The sequence below is a fragment of the Gopherus flavomarginatus genome, chromosome 15 (genome assembly GCF_025201925.1).
Source record: "Gopherus flavomarginatus isolate rGopFla2 chromosome 15, rGopFla2.mat.asm, whole genome shotgun sequence".
NCBI classification, from domain to species: Eukaryota; Metazoa; Chordata; order Testudines; family Testudinidae; genus Gopherus; species Gopherus flavomarginatus.
Window position 1 is genome coordinate 1,412,513 of NC_066631.1, and position 20,333 is coordinate 1,432,845.

A 20,333-nucleotide genomic window follows, 5' to 3' on the forward strand; every position below is an offset into this window, starting at 1 on the left:
TCCCTAGTCTGTAGCAGTGCATGGGATTCTTCTGTCCTAAGTCCTTGCTGAACCTCATCAGATTTCTTTTGGCTCAATCCTCTAATTTGTCTAGGTCCCTCTGTATGCTTTCCCTATCCTCCAGCGTATCTACCACTCCTCCCAGTGTAGTGTCATCTGCAAACTTGCATCCCCCACAAGCTGACCGCCCTGACTCCAGCAGGTGGCCCATCCCAGTTAGGGAGCAGGTGAGTGGCAGAGAAGCCCTGGGTTCCCACGTGGCACAGCCCTTTTGCGGCTCTTTCACTGTCACAGACAGTAGCCCTGCACTCAGAGGGAGCCTTGGGGATGAACAGTAAACAGCTTTATTTGTGTCCCTAGCTGAACACCTCCAGCAGGGGTTGCTCTCCTGGGATTCTATTTCTGGTGATTCCTGGGGCTGTGAGCTGAGCGGGCCTGGACTCTGGCTGCGCTGCCTTTCCCTTTCAGTCTGGCGTAAGTGCTGATGGCTGAGGTCTCAACCGGAAGGGAGATGCAGGACATTGCCTTCCACATGGCCTCTGCAGAGGATGGCTTTGGCTGGCTGCTTGGCGGTCTCTGGAGTGCTGTGCTCTGGCTGCTGGCTTGGTCACTTGCAAGCTGGCGGGGTACTTTGCTGCTTGGAGGTCTGTGTGTGAGGGCAGGTTTGCTGTAGGAGAAGCAGGACAAGGCATTAGAGATGCAGCCTCTGAGGCAGGGAAAGTCACATAAGAATGGCTCTACTGGGTCAGACCAAAGGTCCATCTAGCCCAGTATCCTGTTTGCCGACAGTGGCCAGTGCCAGGTGCCCCAGAGGGAATGAACAGGGCAGGTAAGCATCAAGTGATCCATCCCCTGTCACCCATTCCCAGCTTCTGGCATACAGAGGCTACGGACATTCATTCCTGCCATGCAAAGTCTCCATGCAAACCAAGCCCTGCAGCTCTTCACTGGGGAGGTGCGGGGGGTGTTTAGAGCAGGCCTGCTCACCCTGTGGAAGCCTTGTGGGGGTCCGTCATGCTGTCCTTGGAGCCAGTCCTGGAGGAGAAGTGAGCCCAGAGCTGGGTCTGCGGGATGAGCTGGGGAGAGAATTCAGGGTTAGAACCTCTCTGGTCACTGCTTGATGCTGGGAGCTCCCCCTGCATCTGCAGGAAGCCATGGCTGGGATGCATCAGAAAGAACATTCCTCTGCATCGTGCAGCTTGTTCATGGCGCTATCATGGCTGGTGTCTGTCAGGGACTGACTCAGAACTGGATGGGTAATATCTAGGCCCCAACGGCCTCCAGTGCTTGTGGGAGCCTGCATTATCTAGTGTCAAGTGCTTTCCTTGCACTGGTCCCAAGGAGCTCCAGGGTGTGGGGAAAGTCTCTCCTACCATCTCTCTGGCAAGAAACCACTCCATTCTGGGCTTAGCCTTCTCCTAGCTGGAGGCCATGGCTTTGGATGCTCCTGTTTGATGACCAGAATGGGCTGGGCCATCGTGGAAAGGGCCTTGCACTGACAAGATGACTGAAACTTGGCCTTGTGTAGAGGGCGAGTCCAAGGCCCATGCTCCACTAGTCCAGAGACGTAGGACTAATTCTGCTGGGTCACCCCAGCAGGGTGGGACCAGCACAAGAGGTGCTGTCTGGACACAAGATGGAAACTGGTCTCAAGAACGGACCTTTACTGTTATTCTTGTCTATACAAACCAAGTTTGCAACAAACCCAGTGTATCTCTCCCCTGCATTAGTCCACTATGCACTGAGCACCCCTGTGGACCCTGCTGCTGTGGACTAACAGTTCCACAGAGAGCTCTGATTCATCCTGTGTCCATGCAAGGGAGATCAAAATGAGCTATGGAATTTGTGCGCAGCAGGCTAGGTGAGGTAGATTCACACCCTGACTTTCTGTGAACTTGGGCCTGGTCTAAACCTAAAAATTAGATAGACCTAGCTAAAGCACTCAGGGCTGTGAAAAATTTTAGACTCCACATAAAATTAGGCCAATACAGCTGGGTCAATGGAAAAATCCTTCCGTCGACGTAGCTCCCACCTCTCGGAGAGGTGGCTTAACTACATCGACAGAAAAGCTGTCAACGTAGGAAGCTTCTACGCTACAGTGGCACAGCTGCCATGGTGTAGCTGTAGCTGCTGAAGCATAGGCATGACCTTCATGTTCCCTTCAACAAGCCCTGAGCCTGACTGCTGTGGCCCATGACCGGACCCCACAGCCTCCCCACTGCTGTAGTGCTGGGCTCACCTCCAGGAAGAGGCTCCAAAAGGCCCAAGCTTTTCTTTCAGCTAGGACTTCATTCTTAGCAGCTGTGGGCATCTCCCAGCAGCAGTGCGCTAGGAGCAGGGTGCTGACATGGAGGCTACCATTGCAGAGCTTGTCACCTCTTCAAACATGCTGCACCTACCTCCCCATTGCCTTGGTCCTTATCCAGTGCACATGGGTGTGAAATGCTCTCCATCTGGTAGCACTTGGCACTGGTGAAAGTGACAGCGTAAGGTGCAAAACAATGGTGAGTCAGGCCCGCCGAGTCTCATGCCTTCAGCCTACTGCTTGCTCTTTTAACAAGGAGAATGTTAAACCAACCCTTCCTTGCAGTCTACACAGCACATGATGCAACTGTGGCCCAAGGGATGGCACAGGCTCGGACAGCGGCATAGAAGCAGAAGCACTTGATAGAAAATATCTTATCTTAATATTCGTCTGCCCTGGTAATAGAGCTAAGGAACCCTTAATCACTAGGCTTGACTAACATGCAACTCCATCATCTGTTTGCAGCAGCCTTTCCCAAGAGTAGGGCTCAGGGTTGAGTTGAAAAGTGGGAGGGCTTAAGTGAGAGAGGTGACTGTCCTATGTGCAGTTACTGGGGGGCCTCAGTCTGGCCAAATCTGGCATTCGTATGTATTTGTGTTGGTGTAGCACTGTCCTGGTCTGCGCCGATCCAACAAGGGGAAGGGATCTCTGCCCCAAGTTTTACAAGCTAAGTAACCATGAGTGGAGAGGACCAAGTGTACAGCAAGAAGGGCTGCTGTTGGGTGTGCCTGGGGGACACTAGTAAAGCTGGGCGGAGAGGCCAGGATGCGACGAGCCAGAGAAGACCATTAGCTTTCTCTACAGTTCTGGTAACAGCTCCTGTCTTACTGCTCCCTGCCCCGAGGGGTGAGATTAAGTCCTCACTTTTGTGAATTTCAAATGAGATCACAATTAAAGCTCAGACAGATGGACAAGCCCCCTGTCAGTGCTTCTCTAAAGGCCTGGACAGATCCAGTAGCGTAGCTGGGGAGGGAGCAGGGGGAGCGGCCGCTCCCACTGAGCACATTCCCCCAATGTGGCGCCTTTTTAATTTTTACACTCACACGGGGGCACTTCCCAGCAGGGGCAGCATGTCTGGGTCTTCGGGGGTGGGTCCTTCAGGGGCTCTGGGTCTTTGGTGGAGGGTAATTCGGCAGCGGGTTCTTCAGTCTTCGGCAGCAAGACTTGGGGTTTTTTTTGTTTTTTTTCTTCGCTGCTTCATGGCAGGTGGAGCCTTTTTTTAATGTGTTCGCTCTCCCTGCTGTTAGAACCTGGCTATGCCACTGGACAGATCCCCCCCCACCCCTATGGGTTTTGGGTCAGGAGCTGTATGTGTCTTCACTGCACTCCAGACAGGGGTTTTGTTTGCTGTTTGTCACTGAAAATAGCCATAGTGTCCACAGCTACCAGAGAACCACTACCCTGTGCATCTGGCCAGACGTTTAGCTGGAAGGGTCTTCCCTTTCCAAAATCAGAGGGAAAAATGAGGAACTGGACTAAGCCTAGCAAAGAACAGACTGTACTGTCAGTCAGACATGGCCTGAGCTATTGCAGCCCATGTCCCGTTCCCAGGCAGAGCAAGGCATGGGTTCAGCAGCACTCATTGTCTGCTTTTCTATGCAGCCTCTAGGAGCCTGCTCTGGGAGGAGAAAGGCTTCTCTCACCACAGCCTACAAACAGCTCTCTGGTCATGGGAACCCCAGGGCTGCCCTTAGGCTTTTGCTCCCACTGAGTGACTGACTCTATTGTAACTCCTAATTCTGCTGGGCCTGCTGGAGCTCAGCCAGGGCAGGGAGGGCCGCTCAGCGCAGTGAGCATGCCTAGGGCCTAGTCTGGCAGCATGTGCTGAGCAGAGCACAAGGGCTTATGTGTCACATGCTGATGTGGTGCTGACCCACTTCAGCTCATCTGCGTGCTCTTTCACTTGCTCTGCCAGGGCCTGGGAAGAGGGATCAATCCTTGCACCCTCTGCTCGTTTGCCAGCACAGGGTTTTGTTTGTGAAATACAAAACTGATGCTAAACTGCTTCAGCCCCAGGGAAGGACCCCAGAGCCCCCCTGTGATCCCAGAGCCCAGGATCGGCCCCAGGGAAGGATCCCAGAGCCCAGGATCAGCCCCAGAGCACCTTGTGATCCCAGAGCTCAGGATTGGCACCAGGAAGGACCCCAGAGCACCCTGTGATCCCAGAGCCCAGGATCGGCCCGAGGAAGGACCCCAGAGCCTCCCTGTGATCCCAGAGCCCAGGATTGGCCCCAGGAAGAACCCCAGAGCCCTCTGATCACAGAGCCCAGGATTGGCTTCAGGCCCACATGAAGAATATTAATACAGTAATTGCTCTCTGGAACAGGCGCCATGCTCAGCGAAGAGCCTTGCTCATGCCCCCCACCTAGGCCCATGCTGGGGAAGTGACAATAGAGCTTTCCAGACTTGGGTTACTCAGGAGACCTCAGTCCAAACGCAGTGGCTCTTTAGATCCAGTTTTCCAGCTGAGCCAGCTATAGAGCAAGGAAGTCATGTGACTTCCACCCAAGGCCTTACAGCAGTTCTGGCACATTCCAACACTCTGCACTCATTTCTATTTTAAATTAGAGCCCAGACTCGTACTGGTTCTGATCTACAACTGTGCTTGTTACTAGACTGCACTGCCGCAAAGGGGAACAGAATGGGGCGTATAAGCCTCACTGAGAAGTACAGGGAGGCAGAATCAAACCTTCAGCTGTAGAGAACAGAGGTAGTGGGATTAGTCCTGGAGCACAGGCTGTGTGAAAATGGTCCTGAGCTTCTAGCCCCCAAGAACAGTAGTCCCTCTGCCCCCATAGGGATCATGGGACGGATCACCTATTCCTCAGCCTTCAGGAGCCACAGGACACGTCTCCTATTCCCCAGCCCCAAACTGGATAGGTCGACTATTCCCCAGCCCCACCACCTCCAGGAGCCACAGCATGGGTCTTCTATTCCCCATCCCTAAAGTCTCCGGAGAGTGGGATGTGTCCTAAGTCCCCCAATTGTACAGTCTCGAGGGAGCACAGCATAAGCCTCAATCCCTCATCCCCAAAGTCTAGAGAGACCATGGGATTGGCCTCCAACCCCTCTGCTCCAGAGTCCCAGAGGCCATGGAATGGGTCATGGACCCTCCATGTCCAGTAGGGATCCCACTGTTGCACTGACCCCTGATTCTGCCTGCATTGCCGACTGCCTATTGCTATTCAACAGCTGGCCCCCGTTGCACTGAGAGGTGCCCTCTCCACCTGTGGCTGGGGTCAGACTCACTCTTAACACTCCTTGCTGGGCCGCCTCTTTCATTTTGGCTAGTGCGGTCCTGAGCCGCGAGTTCTCTTCCTCCAGGACGCTGATGCGGATGTTGTTCGCCTGCAGCTGCTTTTCCATGTCATCAGTGATGTTTCCAGTGCCTGCAATGAAACAGGATTCCCCTTCACAATGGGGCAAGGGGAGTGGGTGTGCACAAATCCTCTGGATACAGCAGGGCTGGCGCATGCATGTGTGCATGTCCGTCCCTAACTCCTCCTGAGAAGGACATCCCCCTTCGCCTCCTGGCACTGACAGCCCTGGAGCATGTGCAGGTAATCGCTGGTAATGCTGTAAAGCAGTGGTTCTCAAACTTTTGTACTGGTGACCCCTTTCACACAGCAAGCCTCTGAGTGCGACCCCCGTAATAAATTAAAAACACTTTTTTATATATTTAACACCATTATAAATGTTGGAGGCAAAGCGGGGTTTGCGGTGGAGGCTGACAGCTCGTGACCCCCCATGTAATAACCTCGCAACCCCCTGAGGGGACCCAACCCCAGTTTGAGAACCCCCGCTGTAAAGCACTAGCAGACTGGCTGGTCCAGTCCTCTCATGTAGTCTAGGGATGATAATTATGCCACAAAAGCAGCGGGCCAGTTAAAAACAAAAGGCACAGACATTGCAGGGCCAAAGCAGAAAGGATGCAGCAATGGTAGCGAGAAAGCTGTATTCTCGTTAACCAGCATGTGATCCCTCTGGTAACTAAAGGGACCGCTTGCGAGTGCAGGGTCTGTGCTGTGTGTAAGGCAGTGGGAAACAGAGGAGAAGGGAGGAGTAGGAGACCAGCCTCCAACCAGTGATTTTCCCATGGGTACAAAGCTAGTAAGAGAAATCATTCCCCCGGGGCAGCTGGTCACAAGCTACATGTGCACAACCCTCCCGTGCTGGCGTGCTCACCCCACACTGGTACTGAAGGGGTTATGGTGGCGAGGGAGGCCCATTAGCCATAGGCTGCACCCGCGAGGGAGCTAACTGACAATGATTCTAATTGAGAAAGAAGCTGACCTGGGCAGGAACGAGTGGGAGAATTTACAAAACTGAGGAGCTGAGGCTAGCAGACGTGGCAGGGAGAGGAGCCTGCAGATGCATCCCTACACAAGGGAGAGAGCAGGCGCCTGAAAAGGCAGCACATGAAGCTGTCCAGGGAAGGAGCAGTAAAGTCCAAGAGAGCACAGACCCGGACTGTGGGTTTGAGGGTCCCTGGACTGGAACCTGGTGCAGAGGGTGGGCCTGGTTCCCCTACCAGCTGCTGTGGGAGTGGTGCAGTGGAGATGGAGACTGCCTGAGACCTTATGGGAAGAGACTGATGAGGCCCCAAAGGGGAGGATGATGGTGACTTGGCTAGAGAGAGGCTACAGCTCCTGATGAGTGAGAGAGAAGCTGTAGAGCAAGTGACCAAGGCAATTGAACGGACTATAGTGAGCTAATTCCCCAGCTGAACCATGAGGAGACACTGCTGAGCGGTGAGTAGCACATCCCATTACACCTCTGACCCTGCCATGCTTACTCTGAAGGACAGCAAGAATTGCAAGGGTACTCATTCTTAGCTGAAGTCTGTCTCTGCCACTTTGCCAGGATTGCGTTGTCCTCATTAATCTCCCATTGCACCCACCAGCCACCCTCTAATCCAGGGGTTCTCAACTTTTTTCTTTCTGAGCTTTCCCCCGCCCCCCTCCAAACATGCTATAAAAACTCCATGGCCCACCTGTGCCACAACAACTGGTTTTCTGCTTATAAAAGCCAGGACCAGAGTTAGGAGGTAGCAAGCAGGGCAACTGTCTAGGGCCCCACACAATAGGGTCCCTGCCAAGCTAAATTGCTCAGGGCCCTGGGCTTCAACCCTATGCAGCAGGGCTTCAGCTTTCTGCCCTGGGCCCCAGTGAATCTAACATTGGCCCTGCTTGGCAGACTCCCTAAAACCTGTTCGAGGGCCCCCAGGGGGCCCCAGAGCCCTGGCTGAGAACCACTGCTCTCACCCACAGCCCTCACCCACGCCCAATACTCAGTCTGTCAGTGGCTTCTGTGCTTCACCCGACCTTCTGGGCATTAGTGCCAGCACTGGAGACCAGGCTGCGTTCTTGAACCAGAGACCAGTCTCCGCTCCAAAGGGTAACCACCTTACCCCTCCAGGGTCCGGGTGCCCAGCAAAAGTTTCCCCTGGAAGCATGCTGCTGGCTTCGCCTTTCAGTGAGCAACATCCCACCACGAAGTGAAACATGCTGAACAAGTGAACCGAGATGCATCTTCCCCCACCCCATTACATTCAAGCAGCTTCCACATGTTCTCAGACTAATCTCTTCCCTTAGCTGGAGGCTTTAGGGCAGACTCTTTGGCTGACATGGCCACTTAGTACCTGCACCAGCTGCATCCCCCACCCACCCTCCAGCACTAGGGGCATGAGAGGCCAATGGGTCCTATTGGGTGATGGAGGTGGGCTGGGAGGAAGAAGGGGGCCTGGTAGAATGGCGCTCCACTGGCATAAAGTCACTGACTACGTTACTCCTCAGCAGCTCTACCTTACACTGGGACTAGGCATGCAGGATGGTGGAGCTGATGCTCACTTCCTGAGGATGCTCCCTCCTGCTTCCCTGCAGCAGACCGAGCTTGGATACAGTGGAGAACTGAGCTCTTTGTTATAAAAGGACATGGGGTAGCAAGAGTAACTATGGAGGGCTGTGCCCAGTTACACTTCACTAAGTACCATGCAACCCGTCAACTGCAGAACACTGGGGCAGGTAGGCTGCTAGCAGAACCTTTCCTGGTGGAATTATCTTGTCTTGCTGTACTAACAACATGCCATCCTGATCTGCAGGGATGTTGTGTGACCAGAGGAACCTCTAGTCCGGATCCCACCAGACATCTCTCCTATGGACACATGGCCAAGATCAGCTGTATCTGACTGTAAGCCAAAGGTGGGTTTATGGGGATGTAGACAGAATACACAGCTGCAGTCTGTAACATAGCATAGAGTTACATGGTCACATCTCATAGTCACTTGTCTCGTGGGCGAGCCCTCTGGACTGCAACTCTGATTTTTTTCAGTGGGATAGTTTTCTATGTTTAATTGAAAGTCTGATTTTTATATTTGTGTAATTCTAAAACAGCTGCTGGAAATCGCACACTCCCATGTATGTGAGCTGGGGGATTTGTGCCCTCTAGGGCACTCAGTGGATGAGCACTACTGAGGTGGGGGCAGGGGGCAGAACTCTGTTACCGTCCACTCTGGTGTGTGCTACCTCTTGCACAAGTGCTTAATGTCTGCTGCCCTCTGCCCCACCACCCCACGCCCTCTCTTACATTCAAACTGCGTCTCAGCAGGGATGTGGAGGTCTGGAAAGGACACCAGCAGCCTCTCCCTCTCCTTCAGCTCCTGGAGCAGCTCATCCAGCTCGGAGATGTTCCTGAGTAGTTCAGACGTGGACTGCTCGAAGCTCAGCTTCTCCTGCTGCAGGTTCTCCAGTAGCTGCTGCACTGGACAGGAAGAGTATGGTTAGGTTTCATCAAGCTCCTTCCCTGCTGTGGTCCCAGCTCAGAGTGATTCTGCCCAAGGGAGGGGGTGGGGGTGCTGCAAAGTGGCTAGGAGAGGAGAAGGGTTCATCATGCAGCTGTAACATTGCCTTCAGGGCTGAATCTGATCTCTTTGTGCAGTGAGCGGCACACCAATGTGATGAGCCATCGGGTCTCAGTGTGATGTGGAAGCACCAGCACCAGACAGAAACATGGCACTTGTCCTGGAATGCCCACAACCTTCAGTGCCTAACAGGCCTCTGCTGAGAAGGCCAGTCCCTGAGGCCCCTGCTCCTTGCTTGGAACAAATTCCCATCAGTCAGAGGGAGAAGGACTGAGTAAAATGGAGTAGCGTTCTCAGGAGTGACCCATGAACAGATGGCCTGGCTGAAGCCAGTGCAAGACGAAGCCCTCTCAATGCTCTTCACTGTTCTCTCAACCCTCCATCATTGTGCAGTGTAGCCTGTTCACCCACCCCTGCTCCAAGCACACTGGCACTCCATGGTGTACCCAAGTGGGGGGCATTCACTCTGAGCCCCTTAATGGCCCCTTCCCCCACTGGAGCTCAGCAGTGCAGCTCTAGCCCTCCTTTCACTGCCTCTCAGGGGAGCCCCTACTGCTGAAGGAACTCCTTGCTAGCCTGGGGACATTAACACTGACCTGCTGGGCTTCGAGCTGGCCCTGAACCTGCTGCTTCTCGGCCTGTGTCTCCTTCAGCTGGTTCTCCAGCTTAGCCTTGTCATCCTCAGCTTCGCCTAGGCTGGCCCTCAGCTCCTCGCACTCCTGATCCAGGCAGTCCAGCTGTTGCAACAGGACCCTCTGCTTGGCCTGGAGCGACTTCACAGAAAGAGGAAGGCAGATGATATGTACAGATGTCACCCAAGTAGCTTTAAAGCAGGAAGCATAATAATAAAGGGGGGGGCAGGAGACCAAACTGGGAGGGGCACGCCAGTGGGTGTGATGGGGAGAGGCGACAGGAGCCTAACTTGAGTGTTCAGCTTGGCCTACATCACCAAGGAAGTGTGTGACCCACTAGTATGCCGCAGCCTGTAACATAAGTGCCAACTCCATGGGTGCTCCGGGGCTGGAGCACCCACAGGGAAATACCAGTGGGTGCTCTGCACCCACCGGCAGCCAAGCTACCCACTCCTAGCCCTAGTATCCTTCTCTCTCCCTCTTGCTCCCCCACCCCCACCGCCTAACAGCTGTTTGGCAGTGCTTAGGAGTTACGACTTTCTGGGAGGAGCAGGGACATGGCATGCTCAGGGGAGGAGGCAAAGAGGGATGGGGACTTGGGGGAAGGGAATGGAATGGGGGTGGAAAGGGGGTGGGGTGGGAAAAAGCGGGGTGGGTGGGGACTTTGTGGAAGGGGTGGAATGGGGGTGGGCGAGGGTGGTGTAGGGGTGGGGACGGGGGAGTGGAGCATCCACCAGGCAGAGATGTTGGCGCCTATGGCCTATGATATATTTAGGTAGCAGCAGAGGGCACCAGAGAGTTTCCTCTGCCTGCAGCACCAAATGGGCACCAGTGGGCACAGCTGCCAACTGTCACACGGTAAATAAGCATCCGGATTGTACAATGAGTCAGAAATCAAGCTAATCTCATTTCAAAAGAAGCCAATCCCTAAGAACCCCAACACTCTATGTGACTAGATTCCTACCCCCCCCCCCCTCCGGTGTACAGTCTGGGACGGTGGTGGGCCAGCTGTGCACCCCTGACTCTCTCCCCCTCTTGCCCCTGCTTGCCGGGAGCCAATTAAAAAAAAAGAAGCAACAAGCTACAAGCCCAAAACTAGCCAACAATCAACTGACAAGCCAATTAAGCCAAAAACAAGCCCAAGTTCTGCAGTTATTTTGCGGGTTTGGCATGTCTGCCAGTGGGCCTGGCTCTAGGGGAGATCAGGCTTCTCCGGCTTTCATCAAAAGCATGGAGCGCTCCCTGGAATGCTAGAACTGATGAGTGGCCATTTTCAAAAGTGAGTGTGTTACTGACAGCAAAATGCCCCTGCGCTGAGGGTATGAAATAGGCACAGAGGGGATACTGACAAAGGTAAGTTGCAACCATCCATCAGACAGGCTGCTCTCAGAAGGCAGCTCCCCTGCAGGTAAGGGTGATGGTGCACAAGTAAGATGGCAACACTGCTCAGGTGCACAGCTCCTCCTGTCCGATACTCACCTCTTGATCAAAGGGATAGCACAAGGTATTGCCAGGAAAGTACAAGTGCAGCAACATCGGGCGGGGAGGGGAGCAGGAACACTGACCTGAGCCCTCAGCTTCCCACAGAGACCCTGTTTACAATCCTGGCCTAAGTCTTAAATGAAAACAAGCCTGGGCAGTAGCAGAAGGAACAGAACAGAAGGGACGGGATGACGGGAGAGGTATGGCTAGAGCAGCATGGACCAGGACCAGACAGAGATGGCCTAGTGGAGAGTAGAAGGGAGTTAGATTCGGGTAAGGTAGGGAGCAACAGGTCTGGTTCCTGCCATGGCTGCACCTCCTCATGCCTGAGCATGCTTTCCACTTTGGCCTTCTCCTTGTCCAGCTGGATGGTGGCCCCACTGAGCGCGTGGCTTGTGTTCTCCAACTGGCTGGTTAGCAGCTGCACTTGGTCTTCCAGCTTCGTCATCTGGCTCTTGTGGTCCATCTTAGTCCTCATCTCCTCCAGCAGGGTGCTTTTGGTCAGCTCTGTGAATACACAACATCCTGTAACTAAAGCTGTGGACCGGGGGGAGCTCAAAATGGGAAAGATGGGCTCTTCCTTCCCCAGGTTCCATGATCCTGTGGGAAGTGGATGAGAGAGGCGAGAGGACGCTTTCTGGCATGACCTAAATTCTGTAATAGATCCCCTTCCAGAAGGCAAGCCATCGTCCTCACCTGGGCCTGCAACCTGTGAGTCCCAACACATGGTGCTAACCCCAGGGCAAACACATACATGTATCAGCCTGGTAGACAGGCTGCACTATTAGTCTTTAAGGGCCATACTGTGGCTGGCTCTGTATGGGTGCATGAGATGGGGGAAGGTGGCACATGGAGTCTTCCCCTTGTGTAAGCAGGAAGCAGAGTCTTCCTAAAGTCATCGGCCTACCTTTGTACCAAGAGCTGGCTTGGAGCAGGGGGAGCACTGTTATACCCATCTGATGGGAGGCAGAGAACAGTCAACCAAGAGCCCTGGGAGGAATTTTGGGAGTCAGCCAGGAGTCCATCTGTGGCTCCCATTGCAGCACAGCTTCTCCCCACACCTGTAAGGAATAACCTAGCCCCAAGGCTTCTCTTCCCTGTGCTGAAGTGGCTGAGATTCTGAGAGGCTCATGGGATCTTGCCCCAGACCCCAGGATTCTCCCTAGTGTGTTACCTGGGCAGTGGAGGTTAGAAGGCACTCAGATACTACAACGATGGAGGTCATTCAAATACATTGGTGCTGATTCTCCTCTCACTTACACCAGTGCTAATCGGGAGTGACTCCACTAAAGTCAACAGGTGTAAAAACAGCGTGAGAGGAGAATAAAGTCTATGGATGAGATCAGTTGGATGGATGAGCCCATGAGAATTCTTACCCAGCTCTCGCATGGTAGCTTGCTGTGACAGCAGCTCTTCTTTCAAGGTGGAAATTCTCTCCTCCAGCACAACAGCTCCTAAAGAAACCAGAACAAATGACTTAGCAATGACCTCCCAGGTCCTTCACAGCACTTATCTACAAATAACAATTACACAATGGCATTTCTCATCAAATGAGTGCATCATTCTATGCTTCACAAAAGGGAGGAGCCAGGAAAAATGACATCGCTGATCATCTTTATTATTTACTGAACTTCTGGTCTTAAGACACCTGGCCTTTCAGCCAGAGGGATATGGAAAATAGCACCTTTATGTGTTTAAAAAACTCTTGAAAAAAGCTGTGAAACAGTTTTTCTGGAAACAGATGTGACACATACTGAACACAGGATGGGACGGGGTGAAGGTTTTATTTACACTCGTTAGGGACATGCTACATAATGCACCACTCATCACCAATGCCAGAATCCCAATAAACACTTCATATCATCACACCAAGTGTGTGCGGGGAGGGAAAGAGAGCAAGAGAGAGATGTCACCCACTGGCACAGCTGCATCAACACTCAGGTCACCGGTGTTCTCACTGTTTAGGTTGGTGAGGATCAGGTAGATGATCAAGCATATTGTGAAGATATCATATTGACCCCTAGGGAGGATGTCTCCCACCCTTTGAATGGCCACTTTATGGGCTAGTGAGTTAGATACATTACAACAAGGCCTGCTGTACTGTTCTGAAAAGCCCCCACCTGCCTCATCAGCTCATATGTAGAGCGTTTGTGGCCTGCTAGACGCTGCAAGCAAGCACTGATGACAAGAGGATGGAGAGCAGCAGGGAATAAAAGGAGCCCAGCAGGTGAGAGTGAGTAGGAAACAGCCACTCCTCCAGAAGCAGAAGTGAAGTAGGGAGTCTGCAATGCCTGGCCTCTTGGCCACCAAAAATACAGAGAATGAAGAGATTTGTGAACAGAAGAGTTAATTTAAAAGGAACAATCAACTGTCAAGGGGTGAAATACTAATCCCATTGAAGTCAATGGCAAAACTCCCACTGACTTCCATGGGACTAGGATTTCACCAAGGACTCTGTGTCTAATGAAAACACCTATTGACTAGGGAAAAGCTGGGACTGACACTGCACCTGCCCGGAGATCTTCCTTGTCCTTCTCCAGTTTGGCTGTGATCTGCAAATTCTCTTTGATCTTTTCCTCCAGGTACTGCTCAGCCTCCTTCCTCTGCCGTTCCTGGGTCTCATTCTCCTTCTGAAGAAGCTTGTCAAAGTCCTCAACCTGCTTCCTCAGTTCATCCTTCTGTTTCTCAGATTCTTCCAGCTCTGCCTTCAAAGGGTTTATCAGCTGCATCAGCACCCCAAGATGTTTGTTGATACGGGAGAGGTCTTTGCTCTGTTCTGATGCCCAGAAACTCATGTCCATAGCGGTGAGTGGCTTGTTGCCTAGGGTCTCCTCAACCATCTCTTGGAATCTGCCCAGGGATGAAGGGATGTTCTGGCTGTGGCAGATGCTGATGATGGCTTTACCGACCTCCCGGAGGCTGGCCTGGCCACTTGCACATGCATCACAGGGCACCAGAGATGACTCAATTGTCTGAGAATGGACACTACAAACATTCTTGGTTACACCATATGCAGAACGTGGCTGTGAGGTGTCTGAGAAATCACAGTCTGGCCCATGGATGGTTTGTGGTAGACATGAGATGGCTGACTGGGCACTGGCTAATGATGCACCTGATTCTGAAATCACGTGTGAGAAGCTTTTCAAATGCTCATTCTCAGCTTTCACATCTTGCAGGGTAGATTTTAGTGCAGAGCTATCCCTCCTGTTAGATTTCTTCTATTAGAAAGAAAACGTAGGAGAATGAAGACATTTGCTATCACGTTTAAACAAATTATTCTCAACTATCTTCACAGAACAGATGCTCCAAAATTGGTCTGGAAAGCCTGTAAAATGGTGCTCATTTTAAAAAATGGAACACAGGAAACGGGAAACAAATAATTCCTCTAACTCAATAGAGACTCCTTTGCTTCAAACTGCTGGCGACAGAACCAAAAGTACAACACCGATAAAGCCTGACTGAATCCTGGCACATCCTCACTGGAGGGAATGTCAGTGATCAAGTTTGGTGGCTTTACCTTTTCTACAGTTTTCTGAGATTGAATAGGATCAAAGAGGGGGATTCCCTTGGGAGGTGGTCTGGCAAATACTGAGACTATTTATCCTGGGAAAGAGAATTATTCCAGGGAACATGACTGCGGAACAGTGTTAAGGTTGCAAAGGGGACAATGATAATAGGAGAATTAAGGGTCACTTGAAAAAAGTAAAATAAATTTCAAACAAAAGGCATTACTTGATCATACTGCATGTAGGCAGCCAGCAGACCTCCCTGCTGCAGCAGGCCAGAGAGCTAAATACAGTAGCTGGATTTTAAAAGGGGCTGGCTAATATTTACAGCCATTAATATCATTTTAGCTAGTTCTGAGAATTAGATGAGGTTAATCAAAGCTCATGCTTCAAAGTGTAATATGATCACTGAAGGTTCAACCACGAACTGATTTAGTATAGCAAATCCTATATGACATAGATCCCAGCATCGCTAGGGCACGTCCTACCTCAGTCATGAGCTGCTGCTGGAGCGCTCCCAGTTTCAGTGTGCTGTTCCAGTACTTCCTCACAGCCAGCCCAATGGACATGCAGGGTCCCACTGTCTGGTAGGGAGGCACAGCTTGTTCGCTGATGAGATTCTCCATGTAGCCTGTGAAGCTCTGAAGCAGCAACAGCAGCCTTTTTTGACAGAAACAAACCGCGGCTTAGAGCTGCATGAAATTTCTCTCTGGAAGCGGGCTTTTTGCTGTAGGTCACTACTACCCTGCAAGTTGAGGAAGGAGGGGGCCCAGGGTTAGCATTTGGCACACAAAATACCCCAGAGGGGAACCCCAGCTTCCTAGGCTGTTTAGGGGTGGAAACAAGGCAGGGGGACCCTCTTTACCCCAAAGGGCTGGATAGTGGTGCACAAGTGGGTCACCACTTGTGCAACTCTTCAGTTCTGGATCACTCTACGGAGCAACATTCCTCCAAGTTCAGGGCCTCTTCAGGGCCTCTCCCAGTGGCACAGGTTCAAAGCCATGCCCTCTGCTTGTAGATGGGGTATGTGGCCCAGTGATTAGGCCTTCCAGCTGGTGGGTGAATTCAAGGAGATCCTAAATGAGCCTTGTCATAAACATACAGCTAAGGGTAGCATAAAATCCCTCCTCACCCTGTAAAGGGTAAATCCCTTCTTTACCTGTCAAGGGTTAAGCTCAAATAACCTGGTTGGCACCTGACCAAAAGGACCAATAGGGCAGAAGATACGTTCAAATCTGTAGGGGAAGGTTTCTGTTTTGTGTTCCTTTGTGTTCTTTACGGTCAGCGAGGAACCAGGGCAGGGAAAATACATCTCCCTAAGCCATATCTGAACTAAGCATCTAATATCATAGAAATAATAAGTAATAGTAAGGAAATGCATCAGATTATCTTTTGTTTTAGCCTGTGAATTTTCCTTGTGCTAAGAGGGAGGTTTATCCCTGTTTTTGTAACTTTAAAGTTTTGCCCAGAGGGGAAATCCTCTGTGTTTTGAATCTGATTACCCTGTAAATTACCTTCCATCCTGATTTTACAGAGGTGCCTCTTTTACTTTTCTTTATAGTAAAGAAAAGTAAAACCCTTCACAAAGATAAAGCCCCAAAGCTCCCACACAGGCCAACCCCTCGGGCCCAGCCTTGAGAAGCTGCACTGAGAGTTACTTTTTTAAAATTAAGCACCATTTTACTTCAAGCCGATGGTAAAAGCACATTCACTTCCCAAATGCCTAGTGATTGAGCCATGCTTAAAAATATAGAACTCACATCTGTATTGATAACCATACATGCCAGAAGTCAACGCGGGCTACTCAAGGTACTCAAGAAATGCAGCTCTAGTCCCCGCTCTGCCATTCACCAGCTAGGTGGCCTTGAGCAACTGAGTTCACTTGTACCTCAGTTTCCCAATTGGCAAAGCGGGGCTAACAACACTCCTCTACTTAGTGTAGATGAGAGGCTGTGAGGATTAATTAGTTCATGGCTGTAAAACATTTTGAACAAATTAAGTGTTCTACCAATACCAAGTATTAATGTAACTGTCAAATCTCTACTCACAAACCCTCTGTACATTGCACACAAAATCTATGTTAAAAGAACACTGTCAAGGTTGCAAAGTCAAGCACCCAAAACTTAGGAAATGCCAAAATGAAGGTTGTCTGAATATTCTTAATTTGCCCCCCTTGTGCCAATGCACAGTCCTTAATTACGTGATCTCCTGCCATTTTTTCCATAGAACCTCTGCCTCATTCAGTGCACATGATGGACAGTGCTCACTGAATCAGCTGTTACTCAATATTTTGTTTTATCCTTGCTGTTCAATGTGTCGTCCCAGGCCTTGTTCACTGCACATGATTCAAACCCTGCTCTGATGACTGAATTATTAATTTTCTCATAGACTTTTCTATGACGCTCAGCACGACAGTAGCTGCTGTGCAAACATTCATTTTTCTTCACAAGACTCCTGCAGAGCTGAGACACAGGGCAAAAGTATCCACTAGTTTTAAGTGCCCAACTTTAGACTCCTAGGACCTGATTTTTCAACATACTTACCATTATATAGCACTTTAAATGTTCAAAGCACAGCTCCCATTGACGTCAGTTGCAACTGGGAGTGCTCAGCACTAATGCAAATTAAGCCCCAGGCTCTCATGTTGAGCACCCTGGAAATGAGGAGCATGCTTACGGACCACCTGTGAAAACTCTGGTTTAAGTGACTTGCCCAACACTCACAGGAACTCTGTGGGAGAGGCAGGGATAGAACCCAATTCTCCAGGGTAGCATTCAACTCGCTGAACCATGAGGCCCTCCTTTCTCTTCCCACAATCCTCTGCCTCACTCACTAAACACCTTCCAACTTCTTCCACAAATGAGACAACAGGCTCCTTCATTATATGGTCCTGATTCATCCCCAGAGCAGGTCCATTCTGTCCACTGAACGAGGCATGCACAGTGCAGTCACGCTTGGGAGCTGTGAGGGGATGGAGCATGCTCAGTCACTCTGTAGATATGACCAGTGCACAGTCTGGTCAGCACCAAAACCAGTGATGAGCTGGAGCATACTCAGTGAGAATGGAATCTTCAGAGATTTTAGTTAAACTCTAAGAAGTCTCTACTGAGCATGTGCAAACTGAGATTTTTCAAGGACTTATAACAGCCAAATTTGGGCAGATTTTCATATGAAGAGCAAAAGACACCTTTCTGACACAGGCCACATTTCAAGTCCCTACTCCAAAGTGTGGGGATGTTAGAATTTCTCAAAGGTCAACAATTGATTGTGCCAAAACAACACATTTTTCCCTATTCTTGGAAACGGCTGAATCATTTTGGCTGAAACTTTCCCAAAAGATTTAGCCTGTGGCAGACATCCAGCACAGGAAATTTCAGCACAAACCACTAACTTTTGGTAAATTTATAACTAACTAAAAACTGGCTCTTATAATGGGAAATGTCATGCAACCTTAAAATATGTTGCTACCAAGCCCGCCACATAAGAGAATTTCAGGGAAATACTGCTAGATAGCCAAAAGCCGTTCAAGATCTTTGAATATACTGCACATGCAGATCTATGCTCATGGTGCCAGGGGCAGGTATCCTATCAGTAGGGATCTGCAGAGATATTTCTCAAAGAAGAAATACAGCTGTTTAGCCATTGATAAGTGGCTGCATACAGAAACATCTTCCGTGCTTTCCAGATGCATGTGATTCTAAAGACCTGAACACAGATATATGGTCTGTATGAATGTATTGTTTTCCCAACAGGCATTTCTGAAAGGAGTTGGGGATGTCCACTGATCAACCTTGTAACAGATCTGAGATGTATTCATCCTCTCACCTGTCAATCACCAGTTCAAGAAGCATTACATGGGAATGCTGGGTAAATTCAGGGTCATTCTCCACATAGTCATAATGCTCCAGCAAAGCCACCAGATCCAGATCACAGGACATTTTATTGGGAAACTTCCAGGAGGGATAACGCACTGCCCCAGCCCGGGAGAAGACATCAATGATGGCTCCTTGTAGATCGGTGATGTCCTTCCTCAAGCTTTCCATGCAGTTTGGATTGCCCAGGAGGTATGCCATTCTGTCAGCTGACTTTAGGCCACCAATAGGAAAAGGCCCCTCATTGGCAGGATGGATGGATAGATCTGCAGCAGACAACACTGAACATCAAATTAACTAGCAGATCCCCTAGGGAAAGAAAATCAAGGCAGGACAGACTCATTACTGTACATCTCAGCTCTTCATGACTGTGGGATAAAGTGCTGTCACTTCTGCTAGGGCTTAAAAGTTATGGCCCAGTGTACAGCATTGTAACAAGTCCTAAGACTTCACAGCTGTTATTATACTGCATGTTGTGCCACTGGAACTTCAGAACAATGGGACTAAAACTCATCTCCTCTTGTTCCAAATCACAGAATCCCCTTTAGTTGTTAGTTGTATAGAGCCTGTGATACTAGTCCCATAGAGTTTAAGGACAGAAGGGACCATTAAACCTAGTCTGACCTCTAGAAACTCAGAACTGTTAAAGTTCACCCAGTTACCCCTCTATTGAGCCCAAAGACTCTAGGTGGAAAAAGGTATTTCAGTCCTCAGGAGCCTAAGCTACCAGAGGCAGAGAACCGCAGGGATCAAGGTGCCGGGCATCACACACAGGTGAGCAGCTCCGATTCCAGCCAGTAGACAGCAGTGGCTTGCACACCCGTCAGAGAGCAGGAGTACACTTCACACGTGTGTACAGGAAGGGGGGTGTGTGTTCCATACAACAGCTAGCACTGACAGTGCCGGGTCCACCTTTCCCACGCTGCCTGCCTCTAGCCATTTCCAGCCAGGGCTCTCAAGCTGCTCTGACATGACGGGCTTACCCCCAGCCCCGGGAGATACCAGAGCACGGTACTACACCCATCTGCACACGGGGAGCCGACTGCACACCGAGCCAGTCACCGCGCCGGAACCCAGGGGTAGCTCGGACAGCCCCGCCCCCACAGCCGGGCAACGCTCGCCAGACGCGCCAAGAGCCTTGGCTGCACCCGGTGCCCCGAGCCTGGCAGCGGGCTTGGACGGGGACCCCATGGACACGGGGCCCCGGGACGGCCCGGGCAGGGGGCACCCACCTGCCGAGCGGCCGCCGCCCCCCGGCTCGGAGCGGATCCGCAGCCTCGCTGCCTCCGTTAGCGCCTGCCCTGCGCTACCCGTTACCATGGCAACCGCACAGGCCCCGGCCCGCCTCCTCGCGAAGTGACCCAGCCACCCAATAGAATGTTAGGAGCGCTTCTTGCTCCTTCCCCCGCAGTAAAACGTCACGCGAGTACACCCCCCCGTTCCCTCAGTGGAACATTCCGGGTTTGCCGCCCTCGCTCCGTCTGAAATACACTAACACTGAGGTGCTCCTAGTCCCCTGCCTCCCAGTGACACGAGCCGATGAGTTGTGCGCGCATCCCTTACGGCTGTACCAACCCCGGCTGGTATCGCTGGACTGCGGGCACCCCCCGTCCGTCCCCAGAATAGAACATTCCAGCTGGGCTACGCGCGCAGCCTCCCCGAGCCGCTTCCTCGCCG

General features: G+C 51.3%; 1 protein-coding gene across 6 annotated transcripts; it reads right to left on the minus strand.

Annotated features, from left to right (window-relative positions):
• Positions 1–316: 316 nt before the first annotated feature.
• CCDC157 (coiled-coil domain containing 157) lies at positions 317–20,130 on the minus strand. Of its 6 annotated transcripts, none has more exons than XM_050923733.1 (11): positions 19,889–20,108; positions 18,610–18,922; positions 15,273–15,444; positions 13,788–14,496; positions 12,655–12,732; positions 11,595–11,785; positions 9,761–9,937; positions 8,891–9,059; positions 5,555–5,694; positions 988–1,076; positions 317–667 (listed from the first exon to the last, which is right to left on the minus strand). In XM_050923733.1, the coding sequence occupies exons 1-11, from the start codon at positions 19,974–19,976 to the stop codon at positions 397–399; spliced, it is 2,397 nt and encodes a 798-aa protein (XP_050779690.1). In that variant the 5' UTR covers positions 19,977–20,108; the 3' UTR covers positions 317–396. The 6 variants fall into 6 exon arrangements, with proteins under 6 accessions (XP_050779690.1, XP_050779691.1, XP_050779692.1 ...); XM_050923734.1 differs by having other exon boundaries at positions 18,610–18,965; positions 19,889–19,968; XM_050923735.1 differs by lacking the exons at positions 317–667; positions 988–1,076; positions 5,555–5,694 and having other exon boundaries at positions 8,937–9,064; positions 19,889–20,111.
• Positions 20,131–20,333: the final 203 nt, after the last annotated feature.